Below are 21,778 nucleotides of genomic sequence, written 5' to 3' on the forward strand. Positions count from 1 at the left end.
CTTATATCCATCTCCTGACCTGTGCTTTTCAATAACCTTATCATGGAGTTGATTGGAGTGTTCTTCTCTCTTCATGGTGTAGTTATTGCCAGGATACTGACTCGCCAGTAGTTGGACCTTCCAGATACAGGTGTAGTTTTACTACAATCAATTAAACCACCTTGAATGCATATGGTGATCTCAATTTAACTAATTAGGTGACTTCTAAAACCAATTGGCTGCACCAGTAATGATTTGGTGTGTCATATCAAAGTGGGTGGATACTTAGGCAATCAATTATTTTGTGTTTTATATTTGTAATTAATTTAGATCAATTTGTAGAGATCTGTTTCCACTTTGACATGAAAGAGTTTTCTTCTCTTGATCTGTGTCAAGAGAGAGCCAAATTAAATCCTCTGTGATTCAATGCTGTAAAACAATAAGACATGAAAATTTCCATTGGGGGGGGGGAATGCTTTTTAAACGGCACTGTACATCTTTGGAGTCTTATATACTTCAGTTTTGGCTCCAATTTCTTTCATTAAATTCACCTTATCTTGCAACATTGTCATTTATGTTACTTAATCAGACATTTAAAATGTCACAAAAAAATTGCTAATTTTATAAAATTGCATAATGATCATCAGTATTGATTGATCCAAGTAAATGTGTTATTCTATACATCAATTTAATACAAAATAGTTAATCAATTTGAATAAAATCTCATCTTACCAAGTACTAACTTGTTTGACTTTGCAAATTCAGTAGAAATATCCTGGAGAGAGCCTCGACTCAGATCACAAGGAGTTGCACTATTAAACTCCTGGATCACGTTATTATACAAACTACCATCTGCTAACTCTCATAAAAGAGAAATATTGATAATGGTTTTGAGCATTACAGATCTCACAAAACCTGGGACAATATGCACAACAGGCCCAAATTCATAACCACTTTTCATTTATTATGAGCCTGCTTCATTCATTACTTTATATTATCTTTATAAGAACATATCTTTGCACCTGGATTAGAGAGCATGTCTTACGTGGATAGGTTGAGTGAGCTGGGGTTTTTCTCTTTGGAGCAACGGAAGATGAGAGCTGACTTGACATAGGTGCATAGATCAAGTGGACAGACAGAGACATTTTTCCCCCAAGTGGAAATGTCTAATAGGAAGCGGCATAATTTTAAAGTGATTGGAGGAAAGCGTGGGGGGATGCCAGGGGCAAGTTGTTTTTACATACAGAGTGGTGGGTGCGTGGAGCAAGCTACAAGGAGAGTAGTAAGAGGCAAATACATTAGGGACATTTAAGAAACTCTTAGATGGGCACATGGATAACAGAAAGATGAAGGGATATGTAGGAGGGAAGATTGACCTTAAAGTAGGTTAAAAGGTCAGCATGGGTCTGCAATGTTTCATGTTTTAAGAACTTAAGAGTTGTTGGATAAAGACTAATTTTCTTTCAGTTCCCTAAACTGGAAGCTGGCTACAGGAATCAAAATAGAGTACGACTTTGTCCATGAATGACTTCAACTCATTTGGCTAGATATTCTAAACAGTCACATCCTCAGTCTATTATGCAAGAGACCTCTGACCTCAACTTAAACATCAGCTGTATCAGGTTTCCTATTAATATTCTCATTGTGTTGAAATCATGATTCATGTAATGTTTTTTGTCTAGTTCAGTCTCCCTTGGCTGTCCTTCCTCATACTTAGTATAATCCATATTTGACATCACTTCTCTATTTACAGCTCAACTGAGAACATTGCAATACAGGTTTCCGAATTAATAGAATCCCATTTCTATTATGAAGGAGAAGGACATCAGCAATACACAGTGCACATGTTGGTTTTTATTTTGCAAGGATGAGAATCTTAATCCCTAAATCCAAAATTCCTGCTTAAAATTGGTTTTCAAAACAAATACAGTTGTTTATTTATATTTTAAAGCTCATTATCCACAATTATCATTTAATATGTAATTAGTATAATATGCAAAACAAATTATGTTTAAAAAATGAAGAAATACATCATAGGCAATAAGTGTACATTTCGTATTGGCACAAATTAAAGCAGCAACTTTGGAAAAAATTTAAAAATTAGACATAATTACAAGGGAAACATTTTATCAACATCTACTAACAGATATATTAAAAGCCTAAAAGTTCCACAGAACCTGTCTAAGAACATAAAAGGTAACTGCTTAGTGCATGGACACTCTAAAAGATTTTATAGCACCACTAAGCTTTTTTGCCAACCACCAAAATAATAGTTGACAAGAATGTAAAGCTCTAGGAGTAAGAATTCAGTTCAGTGCAATGCCTCATATTTCATTCTTATGTAATTCTCAGATCTTAGTATCACTGCAGCATTCATCAATATGGCTTCTACAGTCAAAGCTGACAACGGCCTTTATTCGAATGTAAGCTGCAGAATATGCACGAACTGAAGCTGTTTCCCCGACATGGCAGATACATTTGTACCATAATTGTAGATAATATAATGCACATCAGGGGTATCAGCCTTATTTTCAAATGCACAACAGTGCACATTAATTTTTAAAAATTGCTTCAAGGTCCACTATCAATCCTCTACTTAGTATGTATACCTGGATTTGGATCCACTTCCAATATAAGATGGTGGTATAATACGTAAAACAAGTTTTAATAACCGAGCGTTGCACTAGAAAGGTGACTCTGTACTCCGAATAACCATAAAAAAAGATTCATTAACTGTCATGGGAGACTGGTTCTAGAGTTTCTGGCTTCTTCTGACTAACCACTCTCATTTTTTCACGAATCTGTTCTGCTGTAGAGGCTGTGTCACTTGGACTTCCAAAGTATTGTTCAGTTCTGGAAAATTAAAATATTATATTTAAATTTAGATAAAGCAGAATCATTAAAATAAAATATGAATGTAACTAGGATACCTTATGTATTTCAGACAATCCATCTTTCATTGACTAAGGGTTATTGATCAATTGCAGGGTTACAAGGATAAAGTGGGGAGTGAAGTTTTAAAAACAACAGCTGAGATTGAATGGTAAAGATTTGATGGGCTAAGTGTCTAATTCGGTTTTATACCCAACTGTGTTATGGTAAGGTCATATTAAGGTAGAAAAACAAGATTACCTTGACTTGAACCATGACACGATAGGGTATATGTGCAGAATTAAACATTTCACTGTGCCAACAAATTCTCCACGGTATGCACTTTGCAAGTCAGTTATCTCTAATTTAATCTGTCAAGAGTTTTATTTATTTTATCTTGTTACTTCAGTTATTTCTCTAAAATTCTTTGTATCAATTTCCATAAACCAAACTTCTTAAAACTCAGCTTCTCCTCAAGTTCAGGGAGGCGAAGCAAAGTTAAGATGGCGCTAAACGGAGACTCCTTTGCTTGCATCTTCGGAAACAGCTCTATTTCCAACTTTAATATCTTTATCTTTCCCTTTCAGGGCTCTTTTGAAGACCCTGACCTGGAGTTACACACTGACTTCGGCTCTTTGTGGGAACGGGACCCTTTCTCTGGGTTTCAGGACCGGCCGCTGTTCGGCACTCCGGCTCAGATTTGGAAGCCTAAGATCTCGGGGTTCTGGAAATGGGCAGATTGAGGGTTGGTGTCATGGCAGGACACCCATGTGTCATTGGGATAGTTGGAAAATCTACTGCTGTGGGCCCGAAAACCTGGGTCTTTGTGACCTTTAGGCACAGTGCCCAAAAAAAAGCCGCGTAACGGACTTTTAACATCATAAACCAGCGATTTGTTTGTTATGTCTCCCTGCTTGTTGGGAAAATGGAGATACCTCCTTCTTCCTTACTAAGGAGAGAGAAAACCTGTGGGACGTCAAATGCCGGGTGAAACACAAAGTCTTTGGGGTAACAGCAAGTCTGTGTCTTTGCTATTGCTTTGCTCATACTTGAGTGCTCAGTGGTGGTGCCAATGTTTGCTTTTTTTTGCCGGGGGGGGGGGCTGGGAGGGTACTTTGGGGTTCTCACGTTTAACTGTCATTCATTCTTTGGGGCACTTCTCTGTCTTTGTGGACGTTTATGAAGGAAAAGTATTTCAGGATGTATACAATTTCTCTGACATTAAATTGGGCTTTTGAACCTTTGAAGTTTCCTGTTCTAAACATTTCAACATTAAATTGTATATAATGAACTGCACTTGTTATCCCACTACAAATACAACTTTGTAATAACTTCTTTAAATTACTCCATCAGTATGCCAACATTATATTTGCAAAATATTTTCTATTCTCTCCAACTTGCTTTAGTTCCTAAAGTCTGGCGATTTTTCCATTTCTTCCACCTAGCATTATTGGCTGATTTCACAGCTATCTTTGTCCTGTGTTTGAGAAATTCTTCTCTAACAGGCTTAAAAAATTTAAACAAAATTTCTACGTTCACTGCTCTTCAGTAATGACCTACCATTGATTTATTTGTTTATTTAAACTACTTCCCTCCCTTTACTACAACAAACCTTGGAACATCTTCAACATTTAAAGCTATATCTAAAAACGGCTTTTATTTTAAAAAAACTTTGATCAGAAAAATAAATACATTTACCCTGTCCTCCACAGGTTTGTGTTCAATAGATGATAAATACCACTTTAACTGAACGATACAGCAACAAACAACATCTTACCCATCGGGGTAAATTACAGGCACTGTTAGTCGATCTAATAAAGTTTTTCCAGTTGCTTCAACTTCATCAAATTTTTCAAGAAGTTCTTTCCAGACTTCTGCTTGCTCTTCCAATTGGGAATTATCCTTCAGGATCTGAAAAAAAAAGTTGTTAATTACAAAGTAAGGTAGTAGTCCTCTGAGTAAACTGCAATTACTTATAATTTATAATTAAATACTGTTGACTTTGTTAGCTGAAAAATATTAAAATTTTATATTTTCCTCTTCTTAAAAAATGGTATTTTCAAGTTTGTTTGACTGTGAAGATGTATGAGCTAGATCAGGGGTGGGCAAACTTTTTGGCTTGTGGGCCACAAAGGGTTCTAAAATTTGACAGGGGGGCCGGACCAGGAGCAGATGGACGGAGTGTTTTGGTAATACACCTCATAAGAGAAAATAAAATATCATGGGATATTATATTCTTTAAAAACCGCCACAGTCTCTTGGCATATCAGGCATACAGCAGTTGATCGGTGTTCGGTAAAAAGATATTTAGTTGTCCACTCCTTATTAAACACCCGACATTCTCTATCCACTTCTCTTTTCTTAGCTCCACTCATCTTTACAGAAGGGGTGAGAGGTTGTAGCGGTGTGCTACACGCAGCGCTAAAATTACGACACGGAGTCGGTAACTGCAGTCGAAGGAAAAAACTTTATTCGAAATCCCCAGCCTCACTTTTAAGCCTCCCTCAACCTGCCCCCCGTGCGCAGAGGCTCCAAAGCTCTGTGCTCGCAAATCCCCGCAGGCTATCTCCCTTAGCCGGAACGCTGGCTAATTGTGAGCCGGTTTGGATGTGCCAGGAAATGGGTCGCCACAAGGTCACAGAGTAAAGCGCAAATGTGGAGTAATACGCTGCACCTCAACAAAGGTCAATGTATATAGAGTGCGTCATCTATTGGGAAAACGCCAGAATTGCGGGGAAAAAACGTTAACAAGGTTTATTAATATAATTTCATCAAGTTCTGCGGGCCGGATTAAAAAGCTTAACGGGCCGCATACGGCCCCCGGGCCGTAGTTTGCCCATGCCTGAGCTAGATTATATTCATAGCCAGTTGGCAGTTCCTTAGAGAAAGTGTGTCAGCTCATCCGCATTCTATCTCTCTGATTGTCAGGCCTTGCAGCTTCATGCAAGCTATGATTGGCAGGCAAGTGGCGATCTCATGAATGTGTAAGGAGGGGGGGGAAGGGTCATAGACCTTCGTATGAAAGATAAGTGATGCTACTTGTTCATCATAGATATTTACAAACTGTGGAAAATGCCTTCTGACAGAGCAGTCTATCAGTTTGTACTTCCCAAAGATTGTTTGCTGGTCACAGATGATTCTATGGAGTGGTTACAGCATTGGAGTTTCAAGAATCTCAGGACCTACACAGCTGCAAAATTACGAAACAAGAATTTCACTGGAAATAAACCCCAAGTATGGGTGAGCTCAAAATAATCTACTCCAACATGATTGATAGACCTGGTTATAGTGTATCACCAGGTTTCAATGTCAGCTACAGTCAGCCCTCCTTATCCGCGAATTCTGCATACGCGAATTCAACCAACTGCGAATCGAGAAAAACCGGAAGTGCTCTTCCAGCACTTAATGTTTGAGCATGTACAGACCTTTTTCTTGTAATTATTCCTGAAACAATGCAGTATTACAACTATTTTACATAGCATTTACATTGTATTAGGTATTATTAGTAATCTAGAGCTGATTTAAAGTATACAGGAGGATGTACGCAGGTTATTGTGGATCGGGATAAAAAAAAATCAGAAGTTCTCTTACTATGTAAGTCGGAACAGGTACATCTGATATTATTTAGCATCAGCTAGTCAAACATTTGTCTTAGTATATAATATATATTTTACCTTTCTATGCATATAAAGCACTTAAGAACGTATGTTTCAGCGCCGGGCTCGGCAACAGAAGTTCCCGAGTTCGATCTAGTGACAGACCACTTCCGAGTGCGCTCTCCATCATGCCGAGTTGATATGGAGGATCAAAAACCCAAAACCCAATAATCAAACCACTGCATTGCTAAGTAATAATTGTAGCTTTCATCGGGGCACAGCCTTTCTCACTTTATCCTTTAAAATTATTCCAATCGTTGACCGACATAGCCTAATGCTTTTCCAATGACATTTCACCTCTTTCTGATCGCTTTATTATTTCCACTTTATTTTCAATCGTTATCATGATTATTTTCGTGAACAGAAACACTGTGGATTCAGATCTCTACTGCTGGGTCCTAATGTCCACTGCACTGATCAGGTTAAATAAGGTCTAGGGGTCCACTGGGTCCTAAGATCCACCGCATTGAGACAGGTTGAATAAGGGACTCGAGCATCTACGAATTTTGGTATCCGCGGGGGGTCCCGAAACCAATCCCTCGCGGATAACTAAGGTCGACTGTACATACTAATGTTCAAGCACTAAGCCAATTAAAAATAATATAATTAAACATATAGTACATTGCAACAATATATGCAGGGATACTGTTATGGCACTGGGTGGAAACAAAATTGAATACAGCAATTCAGTAATTGCTAATAAATACAGCAATTAGCATTGTGAAGTTGAAAGTAGTGTAGAAATTTCAATGTTAAGATCACATTTCATTTATATTGGATAAAGATTAGCTGACGCTTTGGAAAAATGTCAGATTTTCTTTTAGCTGTGCAAGTGGAAATAGTTCATTGAACAATTTATAATTATTGTTCAAACAAATGTTTATTGGTTCGCTCAAGTGGAGTGGGTATTTATGAGGCAAATTAGAGATGTGCTTCTCTCCATTCTCTAAAGATTGCTGATTCTCTGAAAGGACTAATGGACGCTGATAACAACAGCAATCAGTCAATTAATAGATTCCATTCACAGAAATGTAATGAAGAAACTACACTTAGTTTTGTTTGCTTCAGCAAATGATTGAAACTGGAGTAATGAGATTGGACCAGCATTACCTGAATAAAAGCTTCAAAAAAATTTCATAGACACTTGGAAACAAGCACTTCCTTAAAAGCTCAAATAATACTAAAACTTCTTTTCCACACAGCAAAAATTTGAATAGTCAGTGATTGTGCATGATAACAACACCAATTCTTGTAAAGCAGAAATTTCCCCAGGTAGTTGCTAATTAGCCAATTTCAGTCTAAACATCACAACAGCTTGGAAATACAAGAGAACTCACTTGCTGAGGTTGAAACAAGAAAAGAAAACCTAATCACACAGGTTGTCCATTCTTGATAATCACCTGGTGACTGTTTCTGCAAGTGCACACACAATGGCAGATGAGAACAGAATCAGCCTCAGATCTAAAGCCCACTCAGATAAGCATTCTGTTAATAAGCATTGGCTAAGCTCATAAATGCTCCTACATGATTATGGCAGTCATTAAGCTAGGTTGAGAAAAATAAAATTCAGAATCACTATTGTGCATTCAGATACCCACGATAAAAAGTTAAATAAGACACAAGCCTTTTCAGCAGCTAAGTTGAATGCGTAACCCAAATTCAGTCTGTGAATCCGTTCCTCAGATGTTACTGTAAATTGTTTCCAGACTCTATTCAGTCTTGGTAGCGTCTCTCCTGAGGACCTTGTGGTGCATCGTAGAGATTGGCAGAGCACCACTGTAGCCTGCAGCAACTGTCTTCCATAATCATAGGTGCTCTACATATAGTGTATCATTAAATAAGACAGAAAACAGTATGTTACTTAAAGTACAATTAATGCTAACTTATTTTATAAAATTAGCATTAAAAACAGGAACAGGTAAGTTTTGAAGTGATCACACTTAAGCTATTTAGAAATCATTAGCTTACAAGACTTCAAAGAATAATTCAAGTACGCTAAATTGGCAAGAGTACTGAAGTAATCAACATCACTTATTTTGTCACCCTTCCAAGGTATCTGTAAACTCATTATTCCTTATAACTCAAAGGGATGATTTCTATACACATCCAACGTATTTTTACCTATTTAAAAGAAACATTAACGTCAACTTTTATTAAAACTCAATTCTTAGCTTTCACTTTATACTGCAGCAGAAACTTAATGGTTCTGATTGACGACGTCCTACACTTGCACTTTTATTTTGTTGATATTCTCTCCTTGACCTCTTTGCATTGTTCAATTGTATTAAAAATGCATTTGTCTTGCAGTTCCTAGTTGTGATTATAATATTTTAACTTACTTTTCCCCCTTCTACTGGCTTTCTATGTTTTTTTTTAATACTTATTACAATTATGGACAATATGAAACAATTTCCTGTAACCAAAGCAAACTAGCAAAATTTAAGAGATTTCAAGTAGATAGAAAAAAAATCAGGAGTTTTCATATAGTATTCAAAGAAACATATCAAGAGCATGTTTTACAGTAGGCAACAATGAACAGAACCCCTGCACTAAAAAACCCTGAGCACATTATATTGTCCTTAATGAAGGGTCAAAAGTGCAATATAGATAACATATTGTGGAGTTGATTCTTCATTGGATTCAATAAAATAGAAATAAATCAAAGGCATGACCCTATGAAATAATATACACTTTTATATAATGTGGACCAAATTAATTGCTGCACAATCATGAGACAAAGGTGGGTAATTACCTTGTAATTATAAACAAACAACGCAATATAATAAAATATTACCAGAAGAATATTCCACTCTTTTAGTGGATAGACAAAAAAAATTACAAATAATGCAGTGCCTGTAGTAAGAACCAACTACAAATCCTTTACAATGTCTCTAACATTAAAAAGTATTCCAAGGTACTTCAAAGACACAGAAGAAAGAAATGGGGAAATTTGAAGCTGCGATCAAATGTTTGCTCAAAGAAACTGGCCTTAAAGAGGATCTTAAAAGAAGGGAGTTGGAAAAATGGTGAGGTTTGTAATGGGATTCCAGAATTATAAACCCAGGCGCACAATGCAGAGTTAGAAAAATGGAGAAAGAAAACTTTCAAAACCCACCTCTTCAACCAATCTCTTGGCCACCCCTTCTAATACCTCCTCCTTTAATGGTGTCCATGTTTTTCTTAAGCCTCAATTAAGTGCTGTGGGAGCTTTTTCTATGATAAAGTCACTATATAAATGAAAATTGTTTTTCTTGTGTTCATTGCTCCATTACTGACCAGTTAATTATCGCCAATGCTGTATTCAGGTAATCTTGTTTGTTTCCTATTTGAATATAAAGTAGCTAAAATAATTTGTGTATCAAATATACCTGAGCAACGTCAACAAATTTTCGATGTTTTTCCAGGAGAACTTTGGCTTCCTGTGCATCGTCTCCCAGTCTAACATGTGTCTTCAGAAGGGCTTCCAAAAGCTCACTTAACCATTCAACAGCCTTTTCAAAGAGCAGATAAAAGAAACAATTTACAACTCATCTGTAATGTGGTATTATCAATTAAAATCAATTTTGATACTCAGTAAATTTACCTATCACCTCAAATTCAATGTCTTACCTGTGCAGCATCCTCTTCACATTTGAAAAGCTGTACCATCTGAAGCATTTTTAGTCTCCGTACATCCACCATATCTTCACATCTACAAGTTTCAAAATAGAAGTTACAAAAAGCCATTAACCAGATAAAGCAATTATTCTCTGAAATTTTGATCAGTTAATAAATTACAATTTTAATGGAATTTAACTGATAAGTTTCTACAGAACAAAATCAATTATTATACACTTAACCCACAAAATAGACTTTATTATCATACTACAACAAATGTTAGTAACAGCTTCAATTTTAGTAGATTTAACTTGAAATATTAAGACTGCAGCACATGTATAATTTATCAGCAATATTCAGTACTATTCCAATACGAACATGCAGCTCCAATTACACTGAACATTTTACAGAATATGATATAAAAGCCAAAATTGCTGGAAACAGGCAGTACCTGTGGAAAAGAACGAGTTAATGTCATCAGAACCACTGGGGACTCATAGCAACTGCACAATACTACACTGAATACCATGAATTGGAAACAATGCTCTCAGGGGAATGTACGGAAGAAATGTGGCAAATGTTTAGGGGATATCTGTATGGGGTTCTGCATAGATACGTTCCAATGAGACAGGGAAAGGATGGTAGGGTATAGGAACCATGGTGTACAAAGGCTGTTGGAAATAGAGTAATGAAGAAAAAAAAAAGCTTACAAGAGGTTTAAAAAACCAGGTAATGATAGAGATCTAGAAGATGAAAGAGCTAGCAGAAAGGAGCTTAAGAATGAAATTCGGAGAGCCAGAAGGGGCCACGAGGAGGCCTTGGCAGCAGGATTAAGGAAAACCCCAAGGCATTCTACAAGTATGTAAACAGCACGAGGATAAGACGCAAGAGAATAGAATCAATTAAGTGTGACAGTGGAGAAGTATGTATGGAACCGGAGGATCGAGCAGAGGTACTTAATGAATATTTTACTTCAGCATTCACTATGGAAAACGATCTTGGTGATTGCAGGGATGATTTGCAGCGGACTGAAAAGCTTGAGCATGTAGATATTAAGGAAGAAGATGTGCTGGAGCTTTTGGAAAGCATCAAATTGGATAAGTCACTGGGACCAGACGAGGTGTACCCCAGGCTACAGAGGGAAGCGACGAAGGAGATTGCTAAGCCTCTGGCGATGATCTTTGCATCATTAATGGGGGCGGGACAGGTTCCGGAGGATTGGAGGGTTGTGGATGTTGTCCCCTTATTCAAGAAAGGGAGTAGGGATAGCCCAGGAAATTATAGGTCAGTGAGTCTTACTTCAGTGGTTGGTAAGTTGATGGAGAAGATCCTGAGAGGCAGGATTTATGAACATTTGGAGAGGCATAATATGATTAGGAATAGTCAGCATGGCTTTGTCAAAAGCAGGTTGTGCCTTACCAGCCTGATTGAATTTTTTGAGGATGTGACTTAACACATTGATGAAGGTACAGCCGCAGATGTAGGATACATGAATTTTAGCAAGACATTTGATAAGGTACCCCATGCAAAGCTCATTGAGAAAGTAAAGAGGCATGGGATCCAAGGGGACATTGCTTTGTGGATCCAGAACTGGCTTGCCCACAGAAGGCAAAGAGTGGTTGTAGACGGGTCATATTCTGCATGGAGGTCGATGACCAGTGGCGTGCCTCAGGGATCTGTTCTGGGTCCCCTACTCCTTGTGATTTTTATAAATGACCTGGATGAGGAAGTGGAAGGATGGGTTAGTAAATTTGCTGATGACACAAAGGTTGGGGGTGTTGTGGATAGTGTGGAGGGCTGTCAGAGGTTACAGTGGGACATTGATAGGATGCAAAACTGGGCTGAGAAGTGGCAGATGGAGTTCAACCCAGATTAAGTGTGACGTGGTTCATTTTGGTAGGCCAAATATGAAGGCAGGATGCAGCATTAATGGCAAGACTCTTGGCAGTGTAGAGGATCACAGGGATCTTGGGGTCTGAGTCGATAGGACACTGAAAGCTGCTACATAGGTTGACTGTGTGGTTAAGAAGGCATACAGTGCATTGGCCGTCATCCCTTCATGTGGGATTGAGTTTAAGAGCCGAAAGGTAATGTTGACGCTAACTAGGACCCTAGTCAGACCCCACTTGGAGTACTGTGCACAATTCTGGTCGCTTCACTACAGTAAGGATATGGGAACCATAGAAAGGGTGCCGAGGAGATTTATAAGGCTGTTGCCTGGATTGGGGAGCATGCGTTATGAGAAGCACTATCAATGTTTCTGAAACGTTGACAGTGCTTCTCCTTATAGATGCTGCCTGGCCTGCTGTGTTCCACCAGCATTTTGTGTGTGTTGTTTGTATTTCCAGCATCTGCAGATTTCCTCATGTATGCGTTGTGAGATTAGGTTGAGTGAACTTGGCCATTTCTCTTTGGAATGACAGAGGATGAGAGGTGACCTGATAAGAGGTGTACAAGATAATGAGGGGTATTGATTGTGTGGATAGTCAGGAGCTTTTTCCCAGGGCTGAAATGGCTAGCATGAGAGGGCATAGTTTTAAGGTGCTTGGAAGTAGGTACAGAGGAGATGTCAAGGGTAAGATTATTATTTTTTTTTTTATACGCAGCGAGTGGTGAGTGTGTGGAATGGGCTGCCGGCAGCGGTGGAAACAATAGGGTCTTTTAAGAGGCTCCTGGATGGATACATGGGAGCTTAGAGAAATAGAGGGCTATGGGTAAGCTCAGGCAGTTCTAAGGTAAGGCCCGTGCTCGGCACAAATTTGTGGGCTGAAGGGCCTGTATTGTGCTGTAGGTTTCCTATGTTTCTATGAATTATCCCAAGCTGGAGCATAATTACAAAGCTACTTTTACAGCTAATTCAACTTCAGATCTTATACATTTAGGCGGAAATCCAACAAATGCAGTCAGTTATTGGGTTATTGTCAATACACCTCTATAAAACCTGACTATTACATAGGATATTTTTTAAGCATTATTTTGTTCTTAACCAACATAGAGGGACATTATAATCTGCATATGGAACAGTTAAATTATACCTTTGCTTTCGAAGCTGCATATCTTCCATTAGGCCTTGAATATGTTCTATATTATCTTTATTTTCAATGGAAACATCTTTCCCAAATGTCCAAGGAGCTTGGGAAGTCATTTGGTCCAGAAGACCTTGACCCTTTTCCTGCAAGTTCTGCAAAGCAGTATCTACAAAACAAAAACATGTAAGATTAGATTGCTTACTGTCACTACAGCATCAGGAATAAGAGTACAGCTAGAAGTAATCTACAGGAATACAGGCAGACACCGGGTTACACACGAGTTCTGTTCCCGAGTCCGTCTTTAAGTTGGATTTGTACGCAAGTTGGAACAAGTACATCTGGTATTATTTAGCTTCAGTTAGTCAAACACTTGTTTTAGTATTTAGTATATATTTTACCTTTCTATGCATATAAAACACTTAAGAAACGTTATGTATTCCAATGATTAAACCACTGCATTGCTTAGTGATAATTGCAGCTTTCATCGAGGCAGGGCTTTCCACATGCTCCATTACTCTCACTTTATCTTTTATCCTTTAAAATTGTTCCGATCGTTGACCGACTGTAACCTAATGCTTTTCCAAAACCGAAGTAGTTTTACTTCTTTCCAAATGCTTTATTATTTCCACTTTATTTTCAATTGCGATTGCTTCGTCAATGGAACAGAAACACGGCGAGCAGTGGGTCCCGACCTCCACCAGCTCCCGAGGTCCGCTGGGTCCTAAGGACCACTGCACTGAATTCCCTGGGTCCTAAATTTCACCGCACTGAGACAGGCTAAATGGGACAGCGGGGGCTGTGCTGGGTTTGAGTATTTGATCTTCCACAGTATTCCGCGTGGGAATTTAAACTGGAGGTGGCAGTGTTTTTTTTTAAACGAGGTCGAGTTGCAAGCTCGACATCAACCCAGCACAGATGGTACGGGAGTCACTGGATCGACATCAACTCAGTTCGCTCGGTCAAGAGCGGTCTGTCTCAAGCCCGGTGCTGATCTCACTGTGCCACCAGCCGACCAGAACAGGTGGGGGGCGGGGGGATGGGGGGAGGGTCAGGGTGAATCTTGCTAAGAAAAATTTAAGCCAAATACGAAGTTACACACTCAACACAGTGTCAACAACAACAACTTAAAATGGCGGATGGTGTCGCGATCCGACTTAAAATGGTGGATGGCATTCTCCTTCCTCGGCTCGTAAGTACAAGTTGTCTGTAAATCAGACGTTTGTAACTCGGGGACTATCTGTACTATATTTTAAAACAAGTGATTTTTGATGCACAATTTAACTATTTTCTGTTGTAATGATCTTTTCAGATGACTGATAGTGTCAATGGTTCTACCTCCCTAACTAGGTCTTAAAGATTTCCTTTTTATTCCTCACTCAAAATTCCACTCTGAGCTTGTCAAACTACTATCCAACATACAACACTGACTTTCCTTTACAAAGTTATTGAATGCTGTTACCTTCAAACCCTGATCAACTCGGACTACCATGAAACCTGCACTCCACAAACTATACTCAGTGGTCAATAGCTTTGAAACAAGATATCCAGAACATGAGAAAGTCAGCAGATGCTAGAAATCCGAAGCAACACACACACAAAATGCTGGAGAAATTCAGCAGGTCATGCAGCATCTATGGAAATGAATAGATAGTCGACGTTTTGGGCCAAGACCCTTCTTCCGCACTGAGAAGGGGCAAGAGGAAAGAGGCTAGCTGGAGGGTGATAGGTGAAGCCAAGTGGATGGGAAAGGTCAATGGCTGGAGAAGAAGGAATCTGACAGGAGAGGAGAATGAAGGAGCAGGGGACCCGGGGGAAGTAATAGGCAGGTGAGAAGAAGTAAAAGGTCACAGTGAGGAATAAGGGAAGGGGGGGGGGGGGGGGGGTTTGCTTACCGGAAGAAGAAAATTGATATTCATACCATCAGGCTGGAAGGTATACTGACGGAATACAAATGTTGCTCGCCCAAACTAAGGATGGCCTCCTCTTGGCACAAGAGGAGGCCATGGACTGATACGTCAGAATGGGAATGGGAACCAGAACAGAATTAAAATGTTTGGCCTTTGGGAAGTCCTGCTTTTGGTAGATGGAGCGGAGGTGCTTGACAAATCCGTCCCCTAATTTACGATGGGTCTCACCAATGTAGAGGAAGCTGCATTGGGAGTACCAGACACAATAGACAACCCCAGCAGATCTGCAGGTGAAGTGTTGTCTCACCTGGAAGGACTGCTTGGAGTCCTGAATGGAGGTGAGAGAGGTGGCATGGGCAGAAGTAGCACTTAGGGCCGCCTGCTGAGATAAGTGTTGGGAGGGATGAATGGACAAGGGAATCGTGGAGGGAGCGATCCCTGCATAAAGTGGGGGGGGGGGGTGGGGGGAGGTGGGAAGGTAAAGATATATCTAGTGGTAGGATCCCTTTGGAGATTGCGGGTTGTGGAGGATAGTATGTTGGATGCGGAGGCTGATGGGGTGATAGGTAAAGACAGGAGGAACCTTATCATAATGAAGGTAGTGGGAATATGGGTTGAGAGTGTACATACACAGGAGATGCAGGTGATGTGGGTGAGGACAGCATCAATGGTGCATGGAGGGAAGGAAGGAATCCACGTTCTTTAAAGAAAACGGACATCTCGGACATCTTTGATGTTGTGGAATGGAAAGCCGCATCTTGGGAACAGAAAGGTCGAATATATATTCATTTCCATTGATGCTGCATTATTTTGTGTGTAGCTTAAGGTATCTTAACCAGAAGCCCTTTCTATAATTCACAATGGCTTCAACCAGGCCAAATGCAGAGTGTGTTACCAGAATACTATCAGAATGTTCCACTAGAGGCCCGGACACCCTTGACCATTGCTATACAATTATCAAATATGCCTACCAATCCATTCCCCTCCCTACCACACTTTGGCAAATTAGACCTCTAGCCTGTGTTTCTACTCTTTGCATACGAACTGAAGCTGAAATGGAAGGATCCAGTACAGAAAGCTGACTTAAGGAAATTCATGGACTTCTATGCTTTGAGTCAGTTGACTGGTCCACGTTCACAGACTCAGCTGCCAGCCTAGATGAATATGTCACTACTATCATGGACTTTATCAGCAAATGTGTTGAAGATTGTGTACCAAAGTGAGCAATCCTGGTGTTGCCAAAGCTTAAAACATGGAATAACTAGGAGTCCATTCCCTACTGAAGCATTTAAATCAGGTGACCCCGACCTTAACAAGAAATCAAGATACAATCTCTATAAAGCTTTCAACAATGCTAAGAGGCAGTATCAGTCCAAAATCATCTCCCAGATCAGTTGTTAATTGTGGCAGGTCTTACATTCTATAACAGGCTACAAGACAAAGTTGTTCAGTATCGCCAACAACAGCACATCTCTTCCTGATGAGCTTACAGCATTCTCTGCACAATTTGAAGAGAAAGGAATGGTTATGTCACCACCCTCCCCACCAGCCTCCAATGCACCCGAACCAACAGTCAGAGGGGCGGTAAGATCAGTCTTCAGGAGAATAAACCTATAAGACCATAGACCATAGGAGCAGAATTAAGCCATTTTGGCCCATCAAGTCTGCTCCACCATTTCTTCATGGCTGATCTATTTTTCCTCTCAGCCCCAATCTCCTGCCTTCTACCCAATCAGACCATAAGACATAGGAGCAGAATTAGTCCATTTGGCCACAGGACCTGCAGATTCATCAGGCCCTGATGCTGTCCCTGACTGTGTCCTTAGATCAGGGGTTCCCAACCTGGGGTTCATGGATCCCTCAGTTAATGGTAAGGCTCCATGGCATAAAAAGGTTGGGAACCCTTACTTGAGATCCTGTGCAGATCAGCTGGCAGGATATTTACAGACCTCTCTCTGCTTCAACCGGTGGTTCCCAACTGCTTTAAAAACCTAAGAAAAACAAGCCTTAACAAATACTGTCCAATGACATCCACCATCATTATGTTCTCTGAAAGACTGGTCATGGCATTCATTAGCTCTAGCCTTCCAGCCAACCTCGATCCACTGCAATTCACCAAAACAGGTCTATGGCAGTCACCATCTCCTTGACCCTACATTCATTACTGAACCACTGAGAAAATAAAAACACCCATGTTAGACTATTCTTTATTGACCACAGCTCCACCTTCATACAATCCAAAGCAAACTCATCACCCAACTCCAAATCTTTGCCAGTGGATCCTTCAATTCCTGACCAACAGATCACAATCAGTATCACCTCTGCCATGATTGTTCTAAACACTGGTGCTTTCCAAATTCCTGGGAATGAACATCACAAATAACCTGTCCTGGCCCAAACATACAGATGCCATGACCAAGAAAGCTCATCAATACCTCTACTCCCCTAAGACGCTCAAGTAATTTGACACGTTCCCTCAGATTCTTACCAATTTTTATCAATGCACTATAGAAAGCATCCTACCTGGATGTGTTATGGCTTAGAATGACAACTATTCTGCATGTGATCACAAGAAACTGTAGAGTTATGGACACAGCTCAGCACATCTCAGTAACCAACTCCCCAGTAATAGATTTGGCCTATACTTCTCATTAAATTAGTTATACAACCAGCTTAATCAAACACCTCACCCACCCTGACCATTCACTCTTCTCTCTTCCATCAGGCAGGAGATGCAAAAGCTTGAAAGTACATAACACCAAGCTCAAAAACAGCTTCTACCCCATTGTCATGACTATTAAACGGTTCACTAGTACAAGATGGACTCTTGACTTTGCGATCTTCTTTGTTATGATCATGCAGTTTATTATTTACCTGCACTGCACTTCTCTGTAACTGTTCTTTATTCTGCATTGTTATTGGTTTACTCAATTCTACCTTAATGTATTATATAATGATTTGATCTGTATGAATGTAACATAAGACAAGTTTTTAAATCCCATCTCAATCTATTTGATCTAAACCAAAAACATGATTTTTATCTAACAAAGTGTTAACAGCCTAAAAATAACTATATTTCTCTCTCCATGATGTTACTTAACCTGCTGCAGTTTCAGTAATTTTCTTCCAGATTTCCAGTATTTGCAGTTTTCTTTAGCTTTTCAATTGAATCTCATCTAAAATTCTTGTTTTCATGTCACTAATCAAGTTTTCATTCTTTCAGCAGCTGCCAAATAGCTTCAACCAGTTTTATGAATGACATTGGCCACTGAAGGGGTCTGGCAGTGGCTGCACCAAGTGTTGATATACCAGCTGGATTCTATGATTTCCCTCTTCACCTCCAATTGAACTTGAAGGAAACTCAGTAGTAACAAGCTTAATATTTAGTGATCCCCATTGACTTTGCTACCACTGGCTGTGAAGAAACATGAACCAGCAGCTTCATCCACATTTAAAACATAGTGATAGTAAAACAGTTTAAATGTGGATGATTTAACTAAATGATTGGTTAAAATGGCTCAATATATTACAATTTACTGTGCATTTATGGTATTTGAACTGATTTTATGAAATTATAATACACCTTTCTCTCACTTACCAACACTCTTTAATTTTTCTTCCAAGAGTTTCAAAGTTTGCTGAATGGCAGTTCCATCAGCTGGTGCTACATCAGCACAAAGCATTCCAAGTAACCCATCGAGCTGCTGGGACAACTGTGAAAGATCCATTAATACAACTTAAATTTCAAGGCTGCAGATATTTTGCACAATATTCATTCATTTGAAACAATAAAAATGAACGTATAAAAATAATTTTTAAAATAAATTCAATACAAATGCATCATCTTTGTGGTGAACTACATATACCTGTCTGGACATGCCCCCCCCCCCCCCACCACTGACTGCTCCTGTGGCTCCTCCCACAGACCCTGGTATAAAGGCGATTGGAGCCACAGACCCTTCCTCATAAAAGCCTACCTTAACCCATGTCTCAGAGTTATTGATGGTGCATCAATCTTCACAGAAGAAAGATATTCTATGTAACTCCATGTACTCCACACTCATCCATTCCTAACAGAGCTGTCAAATTTACAGTGGCAAATGAGACAGATGAATGCCAAGGAATTCATTTCCAACCAGTAACACTAAACATGAATGGAATGAATTTTGGAAGTGGTGTACTGTATTGATACCATTTACTTAAATTATCTTTGCCCCAGAAAATGTAAAATGTTTTTCATTAACAAGCAACTTACATCCTGAGCAATACTGTGGAATTCAAGTGCTGTCTGTAGTACATTCTGCCTAAACTCCAGTTGGCTGGCCTGTCGATAGCATACGTCACTTAGTTGTTGTTGCAATGCCTTTAGCTCAAGCAAATCTTCTTCATCTCCTGCATTCAACAAAGCTGCAATCTGCTGATTAAGCTCAACATATACTGCAAACCATTCCTGTAAATAAATTGAAATTACAGTAAAAGACAGAGCCCTTACTCAATAACCAAAGCAAACAAGAATATATAAAACCTCTCACAATTATGAGTCAGACTACAACCAGAATATTTTATGAGGGAAGAAGATACCAAAGGTATTCTCAAATCAAATGCAGGAGTGGTGATTTTAAGGAGAAATTATAAAAATTGAGATTCTTTCCTTAAAGACTGGAAGGTTATGCAAAGACCTAACAGGGGTATTCAAAATCATGAGCGGTTTTAACAAAGCAAATGGCAAAAATGCATTTATTTTGGTAACTGAACCCTGTCTTCAAAATAATTAAACAGAAGAAATAAAAGGAAAGCACAGAGATACTTTTTCCACAAAAAGTTATCAAGACAACAAATTCACAATCCTCAGTCCCTCTAGTCTACAAATACACTCTTCTATGAAAGTGACATTACAGGTAGACAGAGTGGTGAAGAACTTCGGCCTTCATCGGTCAGGCTCCTGAGTATAGAACTTGAGTGGTTATGTTGCAGTTGTACAAGATGTTGGTGCAACAGCATTTCGAATATTGTGTTTGATTTTGGACATCCTACCACAGGAAACATGCCATTAAATTGAAAAGAGTGCAGGGAAGATTGTGGGAACTTGAAGGACTCAGTTATGCAGAGATATTGAGCAGGTTGAGATTTTATTCATTGGAGAATAGATGAGGGGTGATCTTTGAGTGGTGAATAAAATCTTGAGGGGCAGAGATAAGTAAACGTAGTCATTTTATCATGGTTGGGGAATTAAGAACTGGAGATTATAGGTGGTGGTGGGGGAGGGGTTAGAAGATTTAATAATAACCTGAGGGGCAACTTCTTCATACAGACCATGGTCAGTATATGGAACAAACTGCCTGAGGGGGTGATTGAGGCATGTACATTATCAATATTTTAAAATGATTTGAACATGTGTAAGAGTAGGAAAGGTTTTGAGCCATATGCGCTAAATGAAACTGGTTTAGAGGAGAATCCAATCAGTGTGGACCAATTGGGCTGAAGGGCCTATTTCTGTAACATACAGCTCTATTAGACTGTTCAGTGTTTTCTTTAGAGCTTGTTTGTTACATACACCTGTTAGGTGATAATTGCAGTCAAAAATAAAAAAACCCTCAAAACGCTAGCTGAACCAGCCAGCATAGTTACCTGTGACTAGAGCAACCACCAATTTCAAAATAGATCATAACCTCCTAAGCAGGAAAGTTTATTAACTTTGATCACTGAACCCTGTTCAGCAGGGTTTAAACTAAAGTTGCAGGGGAATGGGAACCACAGTGCCAGAACAGTTACTGAGAGGTTGTGGAGGCAGATGTAAGACCTCAGACAAAGTTGGCAATTAAAAAGTTAAGTAAGGTGCGACTAGTGTCCTGAGCTGCCTATATGTCAATGCAATAAGTATTGTAGGAAGGTGGATGAGAGTGCTGAAGATGAGGCAGCTGGATTCGAGAGGCAATGTGTAGTGAGGAGAGGCTGTCGATAGAGCAAAACTGCAGTCAATAGGATGAGCTGCAATGTAAAAGGTAGACAAAATCAAAAAGGGTAAATACAGGATTGAAGGTGTTAGATGGAATAAAGTAGATGAACTTGTAGCACAGGTGCAGATTGGCATAAGTGATGTAGGCAGCACTGAATGATGGCCGAAGGAAGATTATAACTGGGAGCTTACTGTCCAAGGATACACATTGTATCAAAAGGGAGGCAGGAGGGCAGAGTGGCCGGTGTTCTGTTGGTAAAAAATGAAATCAAGTCATTAGAAAGAGGTAATATAGGGTCAGAAAGTGTTGAACCATTGTGGATACAGCTAAGGAACTGCAAGGGTAAAAAGACCCTGATGGGATTTGTATACAGACTCCCAAACAGTAACAAATAATGTAGCCTACAAATTACAATGGGAGATAGAAAATGCTTGCTGAAAGGTCAATGTTACAATAGCCATGGGGGTTTCAATATGCAGGTTGGTGCTGGATTCCAGGAGGGTGAAGTGCCTTCAAGATGGCTTTTTAGAGCAGATCGTGGTTGAGCCTACTAGGAGATCAGTTATTCTGGATTGGGTGTTGTGCAATGAACCATAATTGATAAGATAGCTTAAAATAAAAGAATCTAGAGGGGCAAGTGATCATAATATGATCATATTCACCCTGAAATTTAAGAAGCAGAAGCTAAAGTCAGATGTATCAGTATTATCGTGGAAAAAGGAAAAATATAGAAGCATGAGAGAGGAGTTGGTCAGAATTGATAGGAAAAGAACACTGACAGG

The 21,778-nt window shown here is 39.4% G+C and overlaps 1 protein-coding gene across 3 annotated transcripts in view; it reads right to left on the reverse strand.

The window, feature by feature from the left end:
* Positions 1 to 1,813: 1,813 nt before the first annotated feature.
* The window catches only part of sestd1 (SEC14 and spectrin domains 1), a 119,555-nt gene continuing 99,590 nt past the window's right edge, over positions 1,814 to 21,778 (reverse strand). For all 3 annotated transcript variants that reach the window (XM_059966775.1, XM_059966776.1, XM_059966777.1), the window contains exons 12-19: positions 19,295 to 19,489; positions 18,638 to 18,752; positions 13,139 to 13,298; positions 10,116 to 10,197; positions 9,875 to 9,997; positions 8,131 to 8,322; positions 4,628 to 4,761; positions 1,814 to 2,832 (exon numbers count right to left, since the gene is read on the reverse strand). In XM_059966775.1, coding sequence (XP_059822758.1) covers positions 2,709 to 2,832; positions 4,628 to 4,761; positions 8,131 to 8,322; positions 9,875 to 9,997; positions 10,116 to 10,197; positions 13,139 to 13,298; positions 18,638 to 18,752; positions 19,295 to 19,489 — 1,125 coding nt within the window. In that variant the 3' untranslated portion in view covers positions 1,814 to 2,708. The remainder of the gene's footprint in view (positions 2,833 to 4,627; positions 4,762 to 8,130; positions 8,323 to 9,874; positions 9,998 to 10,115; positions 10,198 to 13,138; positions 13,299 to 18,637; positions 18,753 to 19,294; positions 19,490 to 21,778) is intronic.

Source organism: Hypanus sabinus, chromosome 4 (assembly GCF_030144855.1).
Source record: "Hypanus sabinus isolate sHypSab1 chromosome 4, sHypSab1.hap1, whole genome shotgun sequence".
NCBI classification, from domain to species: Eukaryota; Metazoa; Chordata; class Chondrichthyes; order Myliobatiformes; family Dasyatidae; genus Hypanus; species Hypanus sabinus.